This window comes from Ceratotherium simum, chromosome X (assembly GCF_057802395.1).
Source record: "Ceratotherium simum simum isolate JZ-2026a chromosome X, ASM5780239v1, whole genome shotgun sequence".
NCBI classification, from domain to species: domain Eukaryota; kingdom Metazoa; phylum Chordata; class Mammalia; order Perissodactyla; family Rhinocerotidae; genus Ceratotherium; species Ceratotherium simum.
Genome location: NC_141940.1, coordinates 51,478,411 through 51,497,279, shown reverse-complemented (window position 1 = coordinate 51,497,279; position 18,869 = coordinate 51,478,411). Strand labels below are relative to the sequence as shown.

General features: G+C 34.0%; 1 protein-coding gene across 6 annotated transcripts in view; it reads right to left on the bottom strand.

Annotated features, from left to right (window-relative positions):
• Window positions 1-18,869, bottom strand: part of LOC147911859 (uncharacterized) — a 434,190-nt gene that overhangs the window by 116,718 nt on the left and 298,603 nt on the right. For all 6 annotated transcript variants that reach the window (XR_015550692.1, XR_015550691.1, XM_087427626.1 and 3 more), the window contains one exon: window positions 12,656-12,767. Coding sequence is in view for 4 of the 6 variants with exons in the window: in XM_087427626.1 (XP_087283752.1) it covers window positions 12,656-12,767 (112 nt within the window). In the remaining 2 variants the exon portion in view is untranslated. The remainder of the gene's footprint in view (window positions 1-12,655; window positions 12,768-18,869) is intronic.

The window sequence follows — 18,869 nt, the reverse complement described above, 5'->3', positions numbered from 1 at the left end:
TTTCCTCACAGCAATTTAGGTCAGTGCTTTGCATGTAAGAGGTGTTTGATAAATGTTTACTAAGTTAAAATTAGTTGCTCCCTACCCCCACCTACATCCCTTGCAATTAGTGGAACGATTATTTTAGTCTAGGTTCATGTATAGTCTCAATTTTTATTTCAATGGCTTCCTAACTTCTGGGTCCTTTCTGTAGAGAAGCATTTGTGTGAATTTTTATTTCTTTTTTCCTCTGTTTTTAATGCCTATGAAAGCATTACTCTGTTGTTTTATTGCCAGTCTTTCTACATCTCCTATTTATCGTTGACTCCTACTTTTTTTTTTTTTTTTTTGTGAGGAATATCAGCCCTGAGCTAACATCCATCCCTATCCTCCTCTTTTTGCTGAGGAAGACCGGCCCTGAGCTAAAATCCATGCTGATCTTCCCCCACTTTATGTGGGATGCGGCCTCAGCATGGCCTGACGAGTGGTGCGTCGGTGCGCGCCCGGGATCTGAACCTAGGCCACCAGCAGCGGAGTGCACGCACTTAACCGCTATGCCATGGGGCCGGCCCCATTGTTGACTCCTACTTTTTCCTTTCTGTCACTGTCAAAATAAATTGCCCATCTTTGCTCATTTCTCTACAGCATCTCACTTTCAGACTCTAAAAATGTTTTGCAACATTAAGGTCCACTCCAAAGTGCCACTCACTGTGTAACAACATCCACCATGCTTTCCTTGTAATTCATTACTCAATAATGTGTAAAGAGGTGACAGACAGAATGTCAGTGAGGCTGGGAGGGGAAGCAATATAGGGAAAAACACTGAGGAAAGTATAGTTTTTGAAAGCCCTTCCTATAACTGCAATAACCCATCATACAATCCCATGGAAAAAAACTTCTACACAATCAATGCAGATGGGAATTGAAAATTAAAATATTCTTTCCAAAACGGTAAATAGTAGAAAGTAATAAAAAAGACAGTTATTATCTGGCTTCTTGTAATACTCAATATGACTCTATTTATATTATTGTGAAAGTAAATGACCATTTGTCCTCTACCTACAAACTATTCAAAACAACAAAAAAAATGACAAGCGAAAAGCAAACCAGTGCAAAACACTTTGGGTGGTAGCCAGTATATGGTAGAGGTCATTGGATTAGAAAAATTACTATAATTTAGAGTGATGAACAGGTTACTGCCATTATCCGATTTGCACTTCACTTGAATTTCTGGGTAATCATAATTATGAAACACTCAGATGGTATTTTGAAAAAATAAACAGCTCCCCACCCATGGGCCTGACCTGAGAAAGTTAATGAGGATAAGAGTGTTTTAACCTTCTTCATTCTTGGCATACACTAGGGAGAAATCACAGATGATAGTGAAAAATAGCAGATTAGAAAAGACGAAATGCAACTAATTATCAAACAGAACAGACTGCTTCACATTCTGAAAGAAAGACTATTTTGAGTGTACAAATTGTGCAATGATAAGGAAACTTAGAAGTCAAAAACAGTTGGATATTTCACTGTGAAATAACCTTAAGTAAGAAAAGAATACTAGAAAGAATAGATGGAAATAGATAATAAAAATAAACGGGAAAGTAGGTTCAAATAATATTAATCAACTAAAACGTATTTTTCAGAGCAAGATACAAGCACAAGCTTCTCTTATTTTAACTAAACATCTTATAAAGTGTTTTGAACTTAGCAAAATAGGACATTAGATGACTATAATTAAAACAAATCATGGACAAAATATTTTTCAGACAGAGGTACATTAGCTTTAGAGGCTACATTCAATTTTAGAGGTAGATCCAGCTTGTAGCCCCTGTAAATGACGAAACAAAATAAAAAGGATAGATAAATCTAAGAACTCTAAATCTAAATTAATAGCTGCCTTATTACCTGTCCAGACAAATGTCTTTTGTTCACATGCATATTTTCTGCAGTTTTACTTGTAAGCTCTCTTTACACAGTGTTCAACATAGCACTGGGAAGAAACTTTCCCATGTAACAATGTAACATGAATTTTGAAAGTATTAATTTCATTTCTGTATTGCTCCAAGAAAATGTATACTCTATGAACCTTATTTTCCCCATCTGAAAAATGGAAATGACAAAAAGACCCCCTAGACCAGGTTGTTATGAGAGTCAGATGATGACAACATACTTATAAAACCTATAAAGAGGCTTCCAAGGTGAGCTATTTTAGCACCATGATCACCATCAGTCAGGTAAATCTGCCAGGGGTAAAGGGATGAGCAAATTAATAGGGATCTAGTACTCTCCTGGAACAACAGAGTTTCCTATAATTTGGTCAATCAGATCTATGTTATAAATCCAAAAGAGCAAGATATATATTTATTTACTTATTTATATTTTAGATTATAAGGTTATAAGCCTGTAAACTTGAAAGTATAATTCATTTTATTTAATAATAGTGAACAATAATACATCTATTATGAGCCAGGTACCATTTTGTGTGCTTTATATGTAATAACACACCTAATTCTCCAAATAAGCTTATAAAGTAGATACCATTATTATCCCCATTTTACAGATGCAGAAACTGAGGCACACCGATGTTGACTAATTTGGTCTCAGTAAGTGCTTGAGTCAGATTTGAACCAAAAATCAAAAATCCTGGTATTTGCTACTACACAATTCTGCCTCATTTCAATATTGATTGAGCAAGTACTATATGACAGACCCAGTGCCAGACAATAGAACTGCAATACTGTACAAAAATAAAGAATATCCTTGATCTCATGGACCTTATAATCTAGAGGAGTAGACAGACATTTATCAAATAATCAAATGCAAAACTGCAACTTTGACAAGTGCTATGAAAGAGTAGTACAGTGTGCTCTGAGAACAGGAGAATTTGACCTAGTGCAAGAGGTTAACAGAGGAGTTCTTGAAGATTCCCAAGCTGAAATTCGAAAGATGAATAGTATTTAACTAGATGAAGAGGGGAGGTAAAAACATTTCAGACATAGGAAAGAGCATATGCAAAAGCCCTGTTATAGGAGGGAATACGGCACCTTTGAGGACTTGAAAGACCAATTTGAGCAATTTTCAGAAGTACAGAGTGTGAGTGGGAAAATAGTATGAGATAATGGTAGAGATCAGCAGAAGTCAGATCAGGTCAGGCCTTGTAGCATATATTAAAACTTTTGATCTTGATTTTTAGAGCCATGGGAATCCATTGACAAGTTAAAGCAGAGTTGACCTGATAAGATCTATATTCTTAAAGGATTATTCTGGTAATTGAGTGGAAAATGGGTTATTTTGGTCTTGCCAAGATGGCAATTTAGCACAAGATGCTAGATACCTATCACCCATACCCCACTATCCACCAAGTCCAACCATGCAGGAATTTTATAAATGAATATCCTGGAATTTAGGAACAACAGGGGAAACTGAATAAAAAAATCTGCGGAGACACAAAAAGCTATTTTGAACTGGAGAGATGATGGGGAAGAGTTTGAAGAATAATAAACTTGATCTCTTGGATACATACAGAATTTTTCAACCAACAATTAGAGAATACATGTTCTTCTCAAGCACACATGGGATATTTTCAAAATTGGAACATGTACTAGGTCACAAAGTGTATTAAATTTCAACGCTTCATAACAAATCAAGATGCTGGCTGGGCTACATTCTAATTAGATGGGTTAACTAGGGAAGAATTCACTTCCAAACTCTTTCTGAAAATTGGCAGAATTTATTTCTTGTAGCTGTACAAATCATGACAGCTTTCCTCTTCAAAGCCAGCAAGGAGAGAGATTCTCTGTAGCTTCAAGTCTCTGACCTCTAGATCTTCTTTTAAAGGGCTCAATTTTTAGGTCAGGCCCACTCAGGATGATCTCCCTTTTGTTTAACGTAAGTGAAGTAATTAGGGACTTTAATTACATCTTCAAAAGATCTTCACCTTTGCCTTATAAGATAAATTAATCAAGAGAACAACAGTCTATCACCTTGGCCATATCGTGTTGGTTTGAAGCAAGTCACAAGTACTATCCACATTCAAGGAGAATTGATTACACAAGAGCATGACTCATTGGGGTTACATAGGATGTGTCTGTCAAGCACAGTGCAACAAATTTGAAAGAATAGATAACATATAGGCAGTATTTTGATCCTTAACAGAAATAAGTTGATAATAAGATAAATTTAAATATCCATTATAATCAGAAAAAATTTTATAGTCTAATTCATAGGTCAAAGGAAAAATCTTAATAGAAATTTAAAACTAATTTAAACTAAAATATAATAAAGCATTACACATCAAAATGAGAGAATGGAGAAACTTTAAATCAGACACAGTACAAAGATTCCCACTATCACCAGTTATTTTACATTATAATGGAGCTCTAGCCAGCACAATAAGAAAAGAAAAAGAAATTAAAGTCATAAGGATTGAAAAGGAGATAAATTGCCATTATTTGCAGATAAAATAATTACGTAGAAATCCCAAAGGAATCTATAGACAAAATATTAAAATAAATAAAAGAGTTTTATTAGGTAAAAAGAAATCAATATTCTAAAGTCAAATGCATTTTTATAAACTATAAACAATTAGAAACATTTTTTTAAAAATCACAATAGCATCAAAAAATGCCAAGTCCCTAAATATATATCTAATCAATAATATCAAAGATCTCTGCAGGGAAAATAATAAAACTATATTTATATATTAAGGAAGACCTAAACAGAAGGAGAGATATCCCTGTTCCATATAGAAGGCAATGTCATAATGGCATCAATTTTCCCCAAATTAATCTATAGATTTAGTGAAATTCCATTAAAATTTCAGTAGTTTTTTCATGTAGGTTGATAAGCTGGTCATAAAATTTTATGAAAAAATTAAACTTCAAGATTAGCCAAGACACTTCTGAAGAAGATAGCAGATTTGCTTTACCAGCTACCTGGACTTATTATGAAGATATAGTAATTAAGCACAGAAAAACTGACCAATGGATAGAATAGAGTTTAGAAAGGGACCCGCTGTTTTCTCAAAATCTGAAGAGTCTGATATGTTATCCCACTTGCACAATAATTATATATATGTATAAATATATAATATATTATGTTTATATATTAATATATTATATAATTATTAACATATATAATTATTAATATATTATATACTATATAGTTATAGTATATAATATAATTATATATACTATATATGCTATATATGTGCAAAATATATGTGCATGTGTGTACATATATATATGATTCATATATATATACACATATATGAAACATGAGGCACTTAGGTCAGGTAAAAAGAGTTCCTTATTGATACAACCAGATCAACAGCCAGAGTAACATTGCAGCATCAGTCCCCACACTTACATCCCCAGACGATGTAATGAGAATTTATAGAATCTTTCTACCTGGGTGGCAGGTTACTTGCCATAGACAAGGGATGGACAACAATGAATTTTCTGCATTTATACACAGGAGAGAGACAACCATTCTCTGTCCCCCTCTCCCCAAAAAACGGGGAAAAAAAACTTTTGCTCATCTGAGATGTGATGAAAAGGATCCTGGGTTCTCACCCTCACCTTTTGGAATGTAAACACATCTTCCAAGGACCAAATAAACCCCAGTTGTCTTCAACTTTTATAACCTAGAGATGTTGCCAAATGCTGGGCTTCATCCCTGTGGCATGTAAATACCAAAGGAGACAGTACTCCAGTCTTCCTGGAACCTTGGGACTTAATCTATGGAGCTAGTCAGGACTGTAACCATTTGACCCTCTCTGGAAGAGATAAGAGATGTTTTATTACCCCTTTAGATCAAAGCAATTAACTAGACAAATGGCTACAGATCTAATTCTCTTGGTATGTGTAGAGTAAAATGTTTCTAGGAGAAATGAAAGCAAATGTTCTCTATCTTAATATTTTTGTGTCTCAGGAGGCTAGGGCTTTTTAACAGGAGAATTGAGAAATCCAGAGAAGTTTTATTCCCCCACACCCACACATATATAAAACTTTGATATAAGTCAAACATAGCATAGTAGGTAAATAGGGACAGAAAGGACTATTCAATAAAAGCAGGTGGCAAATGGTTATTCACAGGGAAAAATTAAAATTGGATATCTACTTCACACCATTCAAGTTAACTTTAGATAATGGATCAAATATCTTAAATATAAAAAATAAAACTGTAAAATGTTTAATGGGAAATATAGGTGAATATCTTCTTGACCTTGGGGTAAAGAAGGCCCTCTTAAACAAAACACAAAACACTGTTTTTTAAGAGATGATAAAGTTGACTACATTAAAATTAAGAACTTCTGTCCATCAAGCAATGCTTTTAGGAAAGTGAAAACACAAGCCACAGTCTGGGAGAAAAAATGTGTTTACAACACATATAACCAGAAAAGGATAGGAATTGAAAATACAAAAATAAATCCCATAAATTAGTAAGAAGAAAATAAATATCCTCATAGAAAAATCAGCAAAAAAAGAGAGGCATTTCAAGAAAAGGAAATATTTATAACTAACATGAAGAGATCCTCAACCTCATTAATGATCAGAAAAATACAAGTAAAACTACAACGAGAAAACACTTTATATTCATTCAAGTGGGAAAAAAAATTAAAAGCAGGCCAATACCAAGTTTTAGAGATATTGTGGATCAATTGGCTATCTTACATATTCCTGGTGGAAGAACATTTTCTTTGGAAAATAATTTTGCATTAAATTAGTTATATATAAAAAAGATATTTTTGCAAATGTATATCATGAGACATGTAAAAGCAGCAATATCAATAATAGCAAAGAAAACCGAAGCAACTCAAATGATAACATATAGGAAAAAATAAACTGGGATTATTCACAAAATGCAATATTTTGCAGCAGTCAAAAGGAATAAACTCTAGTTACTGGGGAGTGGAACTGAAGAGCACAGTCAATGTTTCCCAGAAGGGACTTCACCAAATAAGCACTTCTGTATGAAGATTCAGAGTCTCTGCTCCGCAATAACCTTGAAATGGGTTGTCTAATTTAAAGAAAAAAAAATAACACAACTGCCGCTCTGTAGAATACTAAGAAAGGCAATATGATTGTGTGAACTAAGCATAACATAAAACTGAAGAAAACAGAAGACTATCAAGTAGACCTAAGGAATGTAAAAGGAAGAAGTTAATAAAGTAAAAGGAGAAATAAAATAGGAAATAGAAAAAGAGTAAAATTGTTGTTCTTTAAAAAACATTGTGAAAACGTGAAATCACAGAAAACAGATTAAACACAATCATATAACGGAGAAAAAGGATAAAACCACAAAAGTAGAGGAGTGATATATGAAACATAATGCTAACATATTAGCAAGTCTTAACAAAATAAACCAAAAAGCCTCCAAAGATGTAGAAACCTGGAAGTTTAATAACTATGGATAAAAAAGTATTATTACCACTTCCAACTCCACTAAATATTTCCTGGCTTAGACTGTTTAATGGGTAAGGTGTATTATATCTCCAATAAAATGATTATCTTTATACCACTTAAAGTGTTACAAAGCATATAAAACAATGTAGAATTTAGTAGGATATTTTTGACTAAAACCTTAATCCAAAAAAAAGAGAAAGAAAACTAAAGGCCAATCTGCCAATCTTCACTGTGACTACAGATAATTTAAAAACCTAAGTGAAATATTATCAACTTCAATCCATCATTATTATGAAGTATAATCAGAACCAGAATGTATGAGTTATGAAGTCCCAATATAAGCTGCACAGAGCACCGAGAATCAGTTACTCCTGTCTGCTGCCTCCAAGACCCTCTTGTTAAGCGTAGGCCAGTAGGCCAGATTCCCTTCTCATTTATGTTGAATTCTCTCTCATGAGATTCCATCGCATTTCATGCCCTCTGGGCTCACACCACTCACCTATATGTATTTTAATGACTTTCAGTTTCAAAGGAAAAGGATTGGGGTCTTAATTCATTTTCCCCCAGGAGGATCATCTGTTTCCTTGTAAATATTTAGCTACAGACAGACATGTGAGGGAGGTACTCATCCCCAACCTACAGCTGCCAAAAGGAAAATGCGCAGGGAAATTTGGGGAAGAGGTGACACATATCATCAAATTAAAATATCCTTACCAAGCCAAAAATATTGTGTTATGTATAAAATGATTTTGTATTACTTTTACAAACAGAAAAATAAACAACGAAGGCACATAGAAACATTAAATTTTACATGTTGATTGTGTTTCTTTGTTTTTCTGTGACTAAACTAAATTTATTTCCCAAGCTCCAAATTTTGTTTGATTTATAAAATTTTAATTTAATTATTTTGAAATAAAATCAATAATTATAGTGATTTTTCTCAATTAAATTTTAAAATCAGTCAATTCCAATCCCCTCCCCCAGATTGCATCACATGGCTCTTTATCTACTCTTTTTTATATCTATTGTATGACATGAGAATTATAAACAGCTTCTTTCAGGGTTTAGCCTTTGAATTCCAATAGCAATAGCTCTTATAAAATAAAAACTTTAGCTTTCAAGACTATTTTTTTCTTTGCTATGAGATAAGAGTCTATTTTTGGAACTCAAAGCCAAGAATTTGATACTGTGTTCTCTGAGGTCTTCTGTGAGCACAGACAATATTCTCCTAACAAAGGAGGAAGTATATAGGTGGTAAAAAAATTCCTCCTGGTATAGGAAGCAAAATATTGCAATTAAACTGTTGATGAAATATTTTTCCTAACTTATTTTTATGTTCCTTGATCTCAAACTCAAGAACATTGTAACAGACTGATCTCTTGGAGACAATGTTGCCTTTTCCTCACTTCTTGTTTCTGCCTATCCCCTTCTCCCAGATAATACTAAATTTCTGCTGTAGTGTATGAATGGCAAAATTAATGTGGTTTAAACTGCAATATGTATGGGTACCCGGGAATATTCCCTTTGTTTGTAAATGCTAATATATAAGGAAATGATACTTTGATTATGTATAGCTTCTATTTATTAACGATTTAACTGAGCTCAGCCTTGTTGTCTTCTCTATTTATACATTCTGTCTAGGTCATTTCATCCACTCCCATGGTTTTAAAGGCCATCTGGGACTTCTAAATGTGTAACTGCAGCCCTGACCTTCTAGCTGTCTACTCGATATCTCCAGTTAGATGTTTAACAGGCATCTCATATTTAACACAACTATTTAAGTCCAAGGACTCTAGGTAACAAAGCCTGAGGTAAAAAATCACAAAGTTCTGGAATTATTTGGGAGGATAAATCCAGGTCAGTAAGGGCAAGGAGTAAAAGGGCAAAGAAATGCAGGTTAGATCCCTCAATAAGCACGTTCACTCAACACACAGACATCTCAAGTTTTGGAAGAAAAAATCATACCTCAGAGCAGTCCACAAAGGAGATAAAGATGGGGAAATTTATACACTAAGTCCCTTTTGTGGTGGGCATGAACATGTGCTTATTCAGAACTGTCTTCAAGAGAGGATTTGTTGTCCAGCTGCTGGGAGTCAGACTCCAGCTGTCAGCTCCCTCAGAGTCATCTCACCAAGAGTACATCATTCCTGGGGCAGCTCACAACCAAACATTGATTACAGAGGTTTAAAAGCCAAGCCATTTTGGCCTTCCTCAGGACAACTTTAATGGGCTTTTTATGATCTAACCATGGGATTAGTCAAAGTTTCGTTGGGTCTTCCTGACAGTTTGAATTATCCCTCTATCTAATCTTGCTTCTGCCTCCTTCCATGCACATGTGTTAACCCATAATAAATATATCACATGCTAAACACCATCTGAGCATTTATATCAAGAAAACCCAACCTGTAACACCATCTGTCTCTCATTTCCCATTAGTCAAAGTTCATCCCATAAAGAGCTAACTTTCCCAACATTCTGAGTTGCATCATCTGGCCCCTTGGTAGTTACTCAAGAATAGAGTGACCAACTGTTCTAGTTTGCCTGGGACTGTCTGGTTTTAGCACTGAAAATCCTGCTTCCTGAGAAACCTGTCAATCCTGGACGAACCATGATATTTGGTCACCCTACTCAGGAAGACAGATCTCACACCACATGGTGTGGAATTGCATTTAAATCTAGATGTAAAAGAGCAGCAACCTGCTGCAGCAGGGCTGCCAATCATAAGAGACAAATGAGGCAATTGAGGGACTCTGAGGAGACACGTCTTTTGTTCAATTCATTGTCCAAAACTGAACAAATTCATATACATTCTCCAAAATGCTCCTCTCTCAGTCTTCCTCATGTCAATATGTGACACTACCATTCATCAGTTGCTTAGTGAAACAACTTTGGACTTCTCTCTTTCTCTCACAATCCATATCCAGTACATCCAAAAATCTGGATGGCTCTAGCTTCAAAATATATCTTGGATCTGATCGTCTCTAACCTTTTCCATCACTTTCATCATAGTCCAAGCTACCATGATCTCTCTCCTGGACTTCTGCAATAGTTGCCTGACTGGTTTTCCTGTTTCCACTTTTCCCCCTTCAATTGGTTCTCCAAACACTAGCCAGACAATTCTTTAAACAGCCAGTTCAGATAATGATAGGCCCCTACATGAAATTCTCCAAGAATTCACCATCATCCTTAGATTAAAATCTAAAGTCATTACAATGGTCAACCAAGCCTTACATCTTGTGTCTCCCAGGCTACCTCTTTGATCTGAAATTCTACCATTCTGCATTGATTGCTCTACTCCAGGCACATTGGCTTCCTTATTGTTCCTCCAATATTACCATGCCCTCTTCCGCCTTAGGGCCTTCATGCTAGCTGTTCCTGCTATGTGGAAGGCACTTCCCCCAGATCTTTACATATCTCACTCTCACTATAATCAGATCTCTGTTCAAAGATCACCTCCTCATTGAGCCCCCCCCCCACCGCCTATCCTGTTTTAAATAACTGCATAAGCGTTGTCACTACTTGACATTATAGGCTTTGTGTATTTGTTTATTATGTAAGATATTTATTTGTTTATCATATGACTTTCTATATTAAAATGTAAAGCTCTACAAAGGTATGGACTTTGCCTTCTTCTACACAGTATCTCCAGTACCCATAATGTCAAATGGTGATAACACTATGAAGAAAAATAAAGCAGGATAAGAGGATAACTGGTGGACTCTTAAGTTGTCTTCAACTCTTTGCTACAACCAAAGACGCAGTGATGAACATACTTGTACATATACCCTTTTGATACTATGTGAAAGTTGCTCTGGTGTATGTCCAAGAGCGGGAATGTTGAGTCATAAATTACATGCTTTCTTAATTTCAACCCATCACCCACAGCACCAGACTGTTCTCTAGAATACCTGTGCCAGGACATGCATCCATTAACAAGATTTTAGGGTACCCATTGTATCTGTAGCTGTTGCCCCATTTTTATTCTGTTATTGGATTATGGATTATTTACATCTTTCTTTTATCTTACAGGGTTTTTCCAGAGATTTATTTATCTAATGTTTCTGAAATAGTCTGCTTTTATCTGTGTTAGTCTTTGTTTTTTATTTGTTTTCAATTTTATCGATTTTTGTTTTATTATTTCCTTGATTCTTTTTTCTTTGGAGTTACACAGTTGTTACAGCATCTCTAGTTTCCTGGGCTGAATGCTTAGCTTAAAAAATGTCATTGCTTCTTGTTTTCTGGGAAATGTATTCAAAGCTAATAAATTGTCCTATAAGCACTGCTTTAGCTGTATTTCACAATTTATAAAGTGTTATATTTTCAGTGTCATTCAGTTCTAAGTATTTCTTAATTTCCTGTATAATTCCCTCTTTTGCCTTGTTTGTTATTATTGATTTTTATCCCATTCATTTACTTGGTGGTAATTGCTATTATGTTAGGGTATTTCTACCATCTTAATTCATGTTTTGAATTTATTATGTTTTGCTTTTATTTCTCTTTTCTATTTTCCTTTTTTTTTTAATTTAGAGACATTACCTCATTGCCCCTAAGTTATTGAATTTAATACATTTGTTAATTTTTCCCTATGAATTTCATAAGCTTCCCAATATCTTTTCTCAAAGGCTGGAGGGTCTGAAGGAGGAAATCCATAAAAGCCTGAACCCATTAGCTTCTCCCCACTCCAGCTGGGCTCCTGTTCTTTACTGAGAATTCCCAGCTATCTCTGTCTAGCACTAACGCTTTTCCATAACTGCAGTAGTGGTAGGAAAAGCAATGATGTTCCTGACTATATCACCCCGCCCACTATTGCTCTAGGCTGCCATTATCCACCCTGCATGCATATGTACATGCATGCACATATACACACAGAGGCAGACACTGGAACCCAGCAATCTTATTTACCCAGACATTTCTCATAGTTGTCTTAGTTTTAGAAGTCTATCTGTTTGGAAGTCAATCAACAGCTCTATTGTTTCTTTAGCAACTCTAGCAACTTAGAGGCCATTGTAGGGTTATTAAGTGGCCTAATTTCAATATTGTTGTGACTCAGGGAATAGGGAGGCCCAAGGAGAGGAAGAGAGACAGAGGAATGGCCAGTTAGTGGAGCAGTCAGAACATAGACAATATTTATCAAGTTTGCCATCTTATTTGGGCACATTTCGTGGCACCCCAAAACAATTAGAATAGTAACATCAAAGATCACTGATCACAGATCACCATAACAAACATAATAACAATGAAAAAGTTAGAAATATTGTGAGACTTACCCAAATGTGACACAGAGACAAGAAATGAGCAAATGTTGTTGGAAAAATGGAGCCAGTAGACTTGCTGGACACAGGGTTGCCACAAACCCTCAATTTGTAATAAAAGCGATATCTGCGAAACACAATAAAAGCGAAGCACAATCAAACGAGGTATGCTTGTATACTTTATTATACAGTTACTAGTGCAGCAAACTGTTAATAAATGGCACAACTTGGATGAATCTCAAATTCACTTTGCCAAGTGAAAGAAATCAGACTCAAAAGGCTACATACAGTTTGATTCCATTTATATGACATTCTTTAAAAGGCAAAACTATGGGAATGAAGAACAGATCAGTGGCCAGCAGTTAGGGATAGGAGGGAAAGTTGTGACAAAGGGACTGTATGAGGGCATTTTTGTGGTGTGATAGAACTGTTCTGTATCTTTATTGTGGAGGTGGTTACACAACTATGTATTTATCTACATACATAGAACTGTACATCAAAATGTGTGAATTTTACTGCATATAAAGTTTAAAATAAATATTTAAAAGTGAGAAAAGCATTAATGCTATTCAACATCATCAAAATAAAAAAATAACATTGACACTCATCACACTATCAGCACAATGTGAAAAATAATTACATAGTCAACTTTAGGTGAATCTAAGTCACTTTTTTCTTCTAGTACTATTTTTTTCTAATGAGAAAGTTATATAATTTATATCACACAAAACTAAATGCAAATGGTGTATAATGGGTCTTGACATCAGTCCCCAATTCATTCTGCTTAGAGAACAGTCAACTTTTAGCCATTGATTTTGAGAGAATAGTACTAAACATTCTAAATCCTCACACTAGATTTGTTTCATATAGTTAGTCTTCTTCCCTTATCCTTTTACTGCTGAGTTCTGCACTTTATACTTATTCATATACTCAAAGTTCTACCCGTAAATATTGTCTTTATTTTTTCCTTTCTCTTCCTTTCTGTCCCTCTACTTTCCTCCAGCCCACTTTATCACCCCACCCCAACCCTAGATAACCTATGCTTATAGCCTGGAATATAGCCCTCTATACTTTTCTCCATCTTCAAAAAATCATACACAAACCTATACATGTATATTTGCATGCAAAGGATTTAAGTCTTTGGTTTATGTGTGAATCATATAAACTTTCCTGCATCTCATTTTTCTCACTTAATATTATATTGTGGGAAGTCTTCCAAGTCACTTGGTATAAGTATAACTTAGTATTTTAACATCTGCATAACATTCCATTATATGAATGAACCACATTTTCTTCAATCATTTCCCTTTCTTTCTAGTTGTTGATATTGTTCGCTTGTTTTGGTATTACAGTGTTACATATATCCTTATAAACTGGTGCTTTTATACCTGTGGTAGATTTCCACAAGGGCTAAATTACTTTCCCTAAAGGCCTGAATAACTCATATTACCATCAGCAAAGCAGGAAGGTACATTTCATTTACATTTCCATTAGCAATGGATGTTAGCACAACTTTTATTATTTTTGCCACTATTTTGGGTGAAAAATGTTACCTTAATTTTAGTTGGCATTTCCCTGGTTACTAGAAAACATAGACTTATTTTCACGTGGTTTAGCTGGTTTTAATTTGCACTTAAATGAATCATCCATTTCTTTCTTTTGCCATTTTTCTACTCAGCTATTTGTCTTTTCATGTATTATTGATAGTTATCTTCTTCTGTTATATGTATTGTAAGTACAAACAGGCCCAATACATACAGAACTTTGAGCAAGAGGATAAATACTATGTATTCGTTGATTTTGTTTACGTGTATTTTTGCCATAAAGAGTTTCTTGTTTTACATTCTCAAATATGTCTGTCTTTTCTTTCAAAGCTTCTAGATTTCTTTTCTTCTGTAGAAATACTTGCCCAACTCATACTTCACATTACACTTTCCTAAATTTTCTTCATAATTTATAGTGCATTCTTTAAACTTAAGTATTTATGCATCAGTATTAATTTTTGCATATCTTATGAGACAGGAGTCCAAATTTATCTTCCAGATGTACCAAAGTAATTTATTTAAATAAATCATTCTTCTCCACTGAAATGCAACCATTTCTTTTCATAGATTAAATTTCCATGTATGCACAAATTTATTTCTGGGCTCCTTTTTCTGTTCCACTAATCTGCCTATTCCCAATCCTAAAGTTAAAACACCCTCGCTATTATTTTTTTTCATAATTTCTTCTTTATATTCAAGCATTTATAGGTCCACATAAACTTTAATAGTATTTTTAAAATTTAAAAAAAAATCTGGGATTTTATTGGAATTACACTGAATTTATATAGTAATTTTTAAGAGAGTTGACATTTTTATTATGTTAAGCTTTGCCACGCAAGAGCAAGGTATGTATTTCCATTCATTCAGATCTCATATTTTCTAATAAGATTCTATGATAGTCTTCCTATAAATCCTATACAACTCTTGTAAAATTTATTCTTAAATATTTATGTTTTTATGGGTGTTGTGAATAGAATCATTTCTTTGATTTCCATATGTAACTGGTTATTTTTAGTATAGAGAAATACCATTGAACTCTGGGTACTTATCTAATATCCAGCTAATTTACAAAATTCCCCTATAAATACTAGGAGTTTATTTACTATGGTCTCGTGATGCAGGAAAAGGAGAATATTTTATTTTTCTTTTCCATTACTTGTATCAAGTATTTCATCTTCCTCTTTTTTTCATTATATGATAATTTATTTTCAAACACTAATGATAATAGTGGGCATTCTACTATTTTAATATAAATGGCTTCAGCATTTTACCACATAAAATTATGTCTGCTGTTGGTGTTTGGTGAATACTTTTTCCTCATATTTAATTATTTTCTTTCTATTTCTGTTATATATCAAGTTTTTTTTGCTGACGAAGACTGGCTCTGAGCTAACATCTATTGCTAATCCTCCTCCTTTTTTTTTTTTCCCCAAAGCCCCAGTAGATAGTTGTATGTCATAGTTGCACATCCTTCTAGTTGCTGTATGTGGGACGCGGCCTCAGCATGGCCGGAGAAGCGGTGCATCGGTGCGCACCTGGGATCCGAACCCGGGCTGCCAGTAGCGGAGTGCGTGCACTTAACTGCTAAGACACGGGGCCGGCCCTCAAGTTTTTATAAGGGATAGAGATGCTGACTTTTATCAAATGTATCTATTGACGTGATCACATTTTCCTCTTCAATTTGTTGAAGTAAATAAATATATTAATAGATTTGCTGATATTGAGCAATCTTTATATTACTAAAATAAATCATGTTTAGCCATAGTTTACTTTTTTACTATACTGAAATACTGAATAGTCTAATATTTAACTTAGAACTTTGGTACCTATATTCTTAAATAAAATTAGTGTATAGTTTTCTTTTGGTACTATCTTTATCAGATTTGGACATGAGGGTCTACTAGCCTCATGAATTGGGGTTCTTTCTATCCATGGCCTTCAATGGCTTAGATAACATTACGTTACCTGTCTTTTAAAGTTTAAATGAGATTCAACTATGAAATGATCTGGTCTTCATATCTTAAAGTGGTATATTTTTATTACTATTCCAATCAATTCATGGACATATGAGAATCATTAAAGTTATATAAAATTCTATAGATATTAATTAGATTGACTTCATTAACTATATCATTCAGTTTCTCTTTTTTTCCTAATGGATATGTCTGATTTTGAGTGTCTTAAAATCCTCCACTACAATAGTATTTTTATTGCTTTCCTAACATTTTTAATATTTCCATTTCATATATTTAGCTGTTATGTTGATGAAGCATACATGTTTATAACTGATATATCTCCTTCATAAATCATGCAGGTTATCATGTAAGCACTTTTAATTTTAAATTCTAATTTGACTGACACTAGTATTCAAATCCTTGCCTTTGTTCTATCTCTTAGTTCATCTCTTCATCCATTACTTTATTTTCTTTTTGTTGTTGGTATTATTTTCCTTTTATCCTTCAAATGGATCTCAGATGTACAGAATCTTATTAAGCATTACCCTTATCTCATGAATTATTGACATTTTGGGACTATACATGATTCTTTAATATTTATTTATTTATCCATTTATAATATAATAAATTCCCATAAACCTACTACCAACATTAAAAGTAGAACACTGAAAATAACTTTTATCTACTTTATGTGCCTCTATCACTTCAGATAAATACAACCCTAATACCTGAGTTTATCATTCTATTGCATTTTAATTACACACACACACACACACACACACAATCACCCAACAATACATTTTTGATTTCTGAATTCTACACAAATTGGCTGAGCCTTGCTTTTGTCACTAAACATTACATTAAGAACAGTAAGTTCAGTTCTTAAGAAGGTCCCTATTATTATATATCTCTGTAGTTCATTCATCTTCACTGTTATATAATATTCCACTGCATCAATATTTCAAAATGTATCCATTCTCCTCTGGATGGGCATTTATAGTTTTTCCAATTTATTGCTGCAGTGAATAATGTTTCTACAAATATTCTTGTATATGAATCCTGGTACACATGCACAACATTTTTTCTTGAGTAAATAGGAATGAAATTGTTGATTCATAGGTTATGTGCACAGTTAGCTTTATACATGAATGGTAAATTATTGCCTATAATTCTTGTAGCACTGTATATCCCCATAAGCTATCTTATCTATGTACATTTTATCTAACAACTTAGTATTGTCAGATTGTTTAAAAATGTTTTATTAATTGAATGAGTATACAATATTAATTTATTTTGGTTTTGATTTGCATCTTCTGATTACTAGTAAGATTTAGCATTTATTCAAATGTTTATTGATTAAAATATTTCCTCTTCTATCAAATTACTATACATGCTTTTTGTCCATTTTTCTATTATATCTTTCATATTTGTTGGAATATTATTCCTTGTGGTATATATGTATTGCAAATATTTATTCTAATGTATAGTCTGTCTTTTCACTTATAGTATCTTTTAGTGAAATTTTTTCTTAAATTTGGTAAAATCACCTTAAAAGGCCAAATAGACTAGCCACATCTAAGCAATCACTAGTACAGTTAGCAGGCCACTGTAGCCACAGCGTAGCATCAGAGATAAGTATAGATACAGCAGACAACACCTAAGTCACTCACTCGTTTTTCCCCAGCATCAGGAGGACAGAGGAAGCCCACTTTTACATGAAAATACTACCTTGGAAAGGAGAATGGACAGGGGTAGTACAGTGAATGTCTAAGTCCATCCAGATCCATTGTCCACCCTTCACACTTCTCTGTGCCCTAAGAGGCTGAACTATGTGAACTGCATCAAAATAAAACTAAAATTAAGAATGATATTGGCACAGGGAGAGTAAAACTGACCAACTGAACAGAAGAAAATCTAAGAAACAGATTCACACACATACGCATGCACATGGCAAGGTTTCATATGACTGAGGTGGTGGTGCAGGTAACTGGGAATGAGAAAACTATTCAAGAAATGATGCCAGAACAAGTGGTTATCCATATAGAGAAAAATAGATGTATGTATCATAGCACACCAATAATAATAATAATAATAGTTCTAGAAAACTTAGAGACTTGAGTGTGGCAGGAACAACATTAAAATTCTTAGAAGAAAAACAATTATAATTTTGAAGCCAGATTAGAGAATAATTTTTTAAATAAGATCCAAAGAAATCATAAAATAAAATATTAAATTAGAATACATTAAAATTAGAAATCCTGTTTATCAACATACACCATAAAATTGAAAAGACATGCCACAAAATTGGAAAGGTATTTTCAACACATAAAATTTTCAAGGATTGGTATCCAGAATATGTAAAGATTTCCTACAAATCAAGAAGATAAAGGCCCCAGCTTATTGGTGATGCCACCAAAATAGCGATGTAGGAGACCTCAGTCTCCATCCCCCAGCAAAGATTAACAATTAGACAGCTATCTATGAATAAAAATAGCTCTGGAAGAGCTCTGCAGCCCACTTAAGAAACTTTAGTAAAACAATAGAATGAAAAACCCGAGAATAATCAGACAAGAAGAGTAAGAAGACATCTTCATTTCACCTGCATCATCCCATCCTCCAAGCTGTCACTGCTCAATGCCAAGAGGGAACTTCCCAGCTTGAAAGAGTTTTTCTCTCCAGGAAAGGAAGAGCAGTGACCAACCAGATTCCCAGCTTTTTGGCGTGCCACAC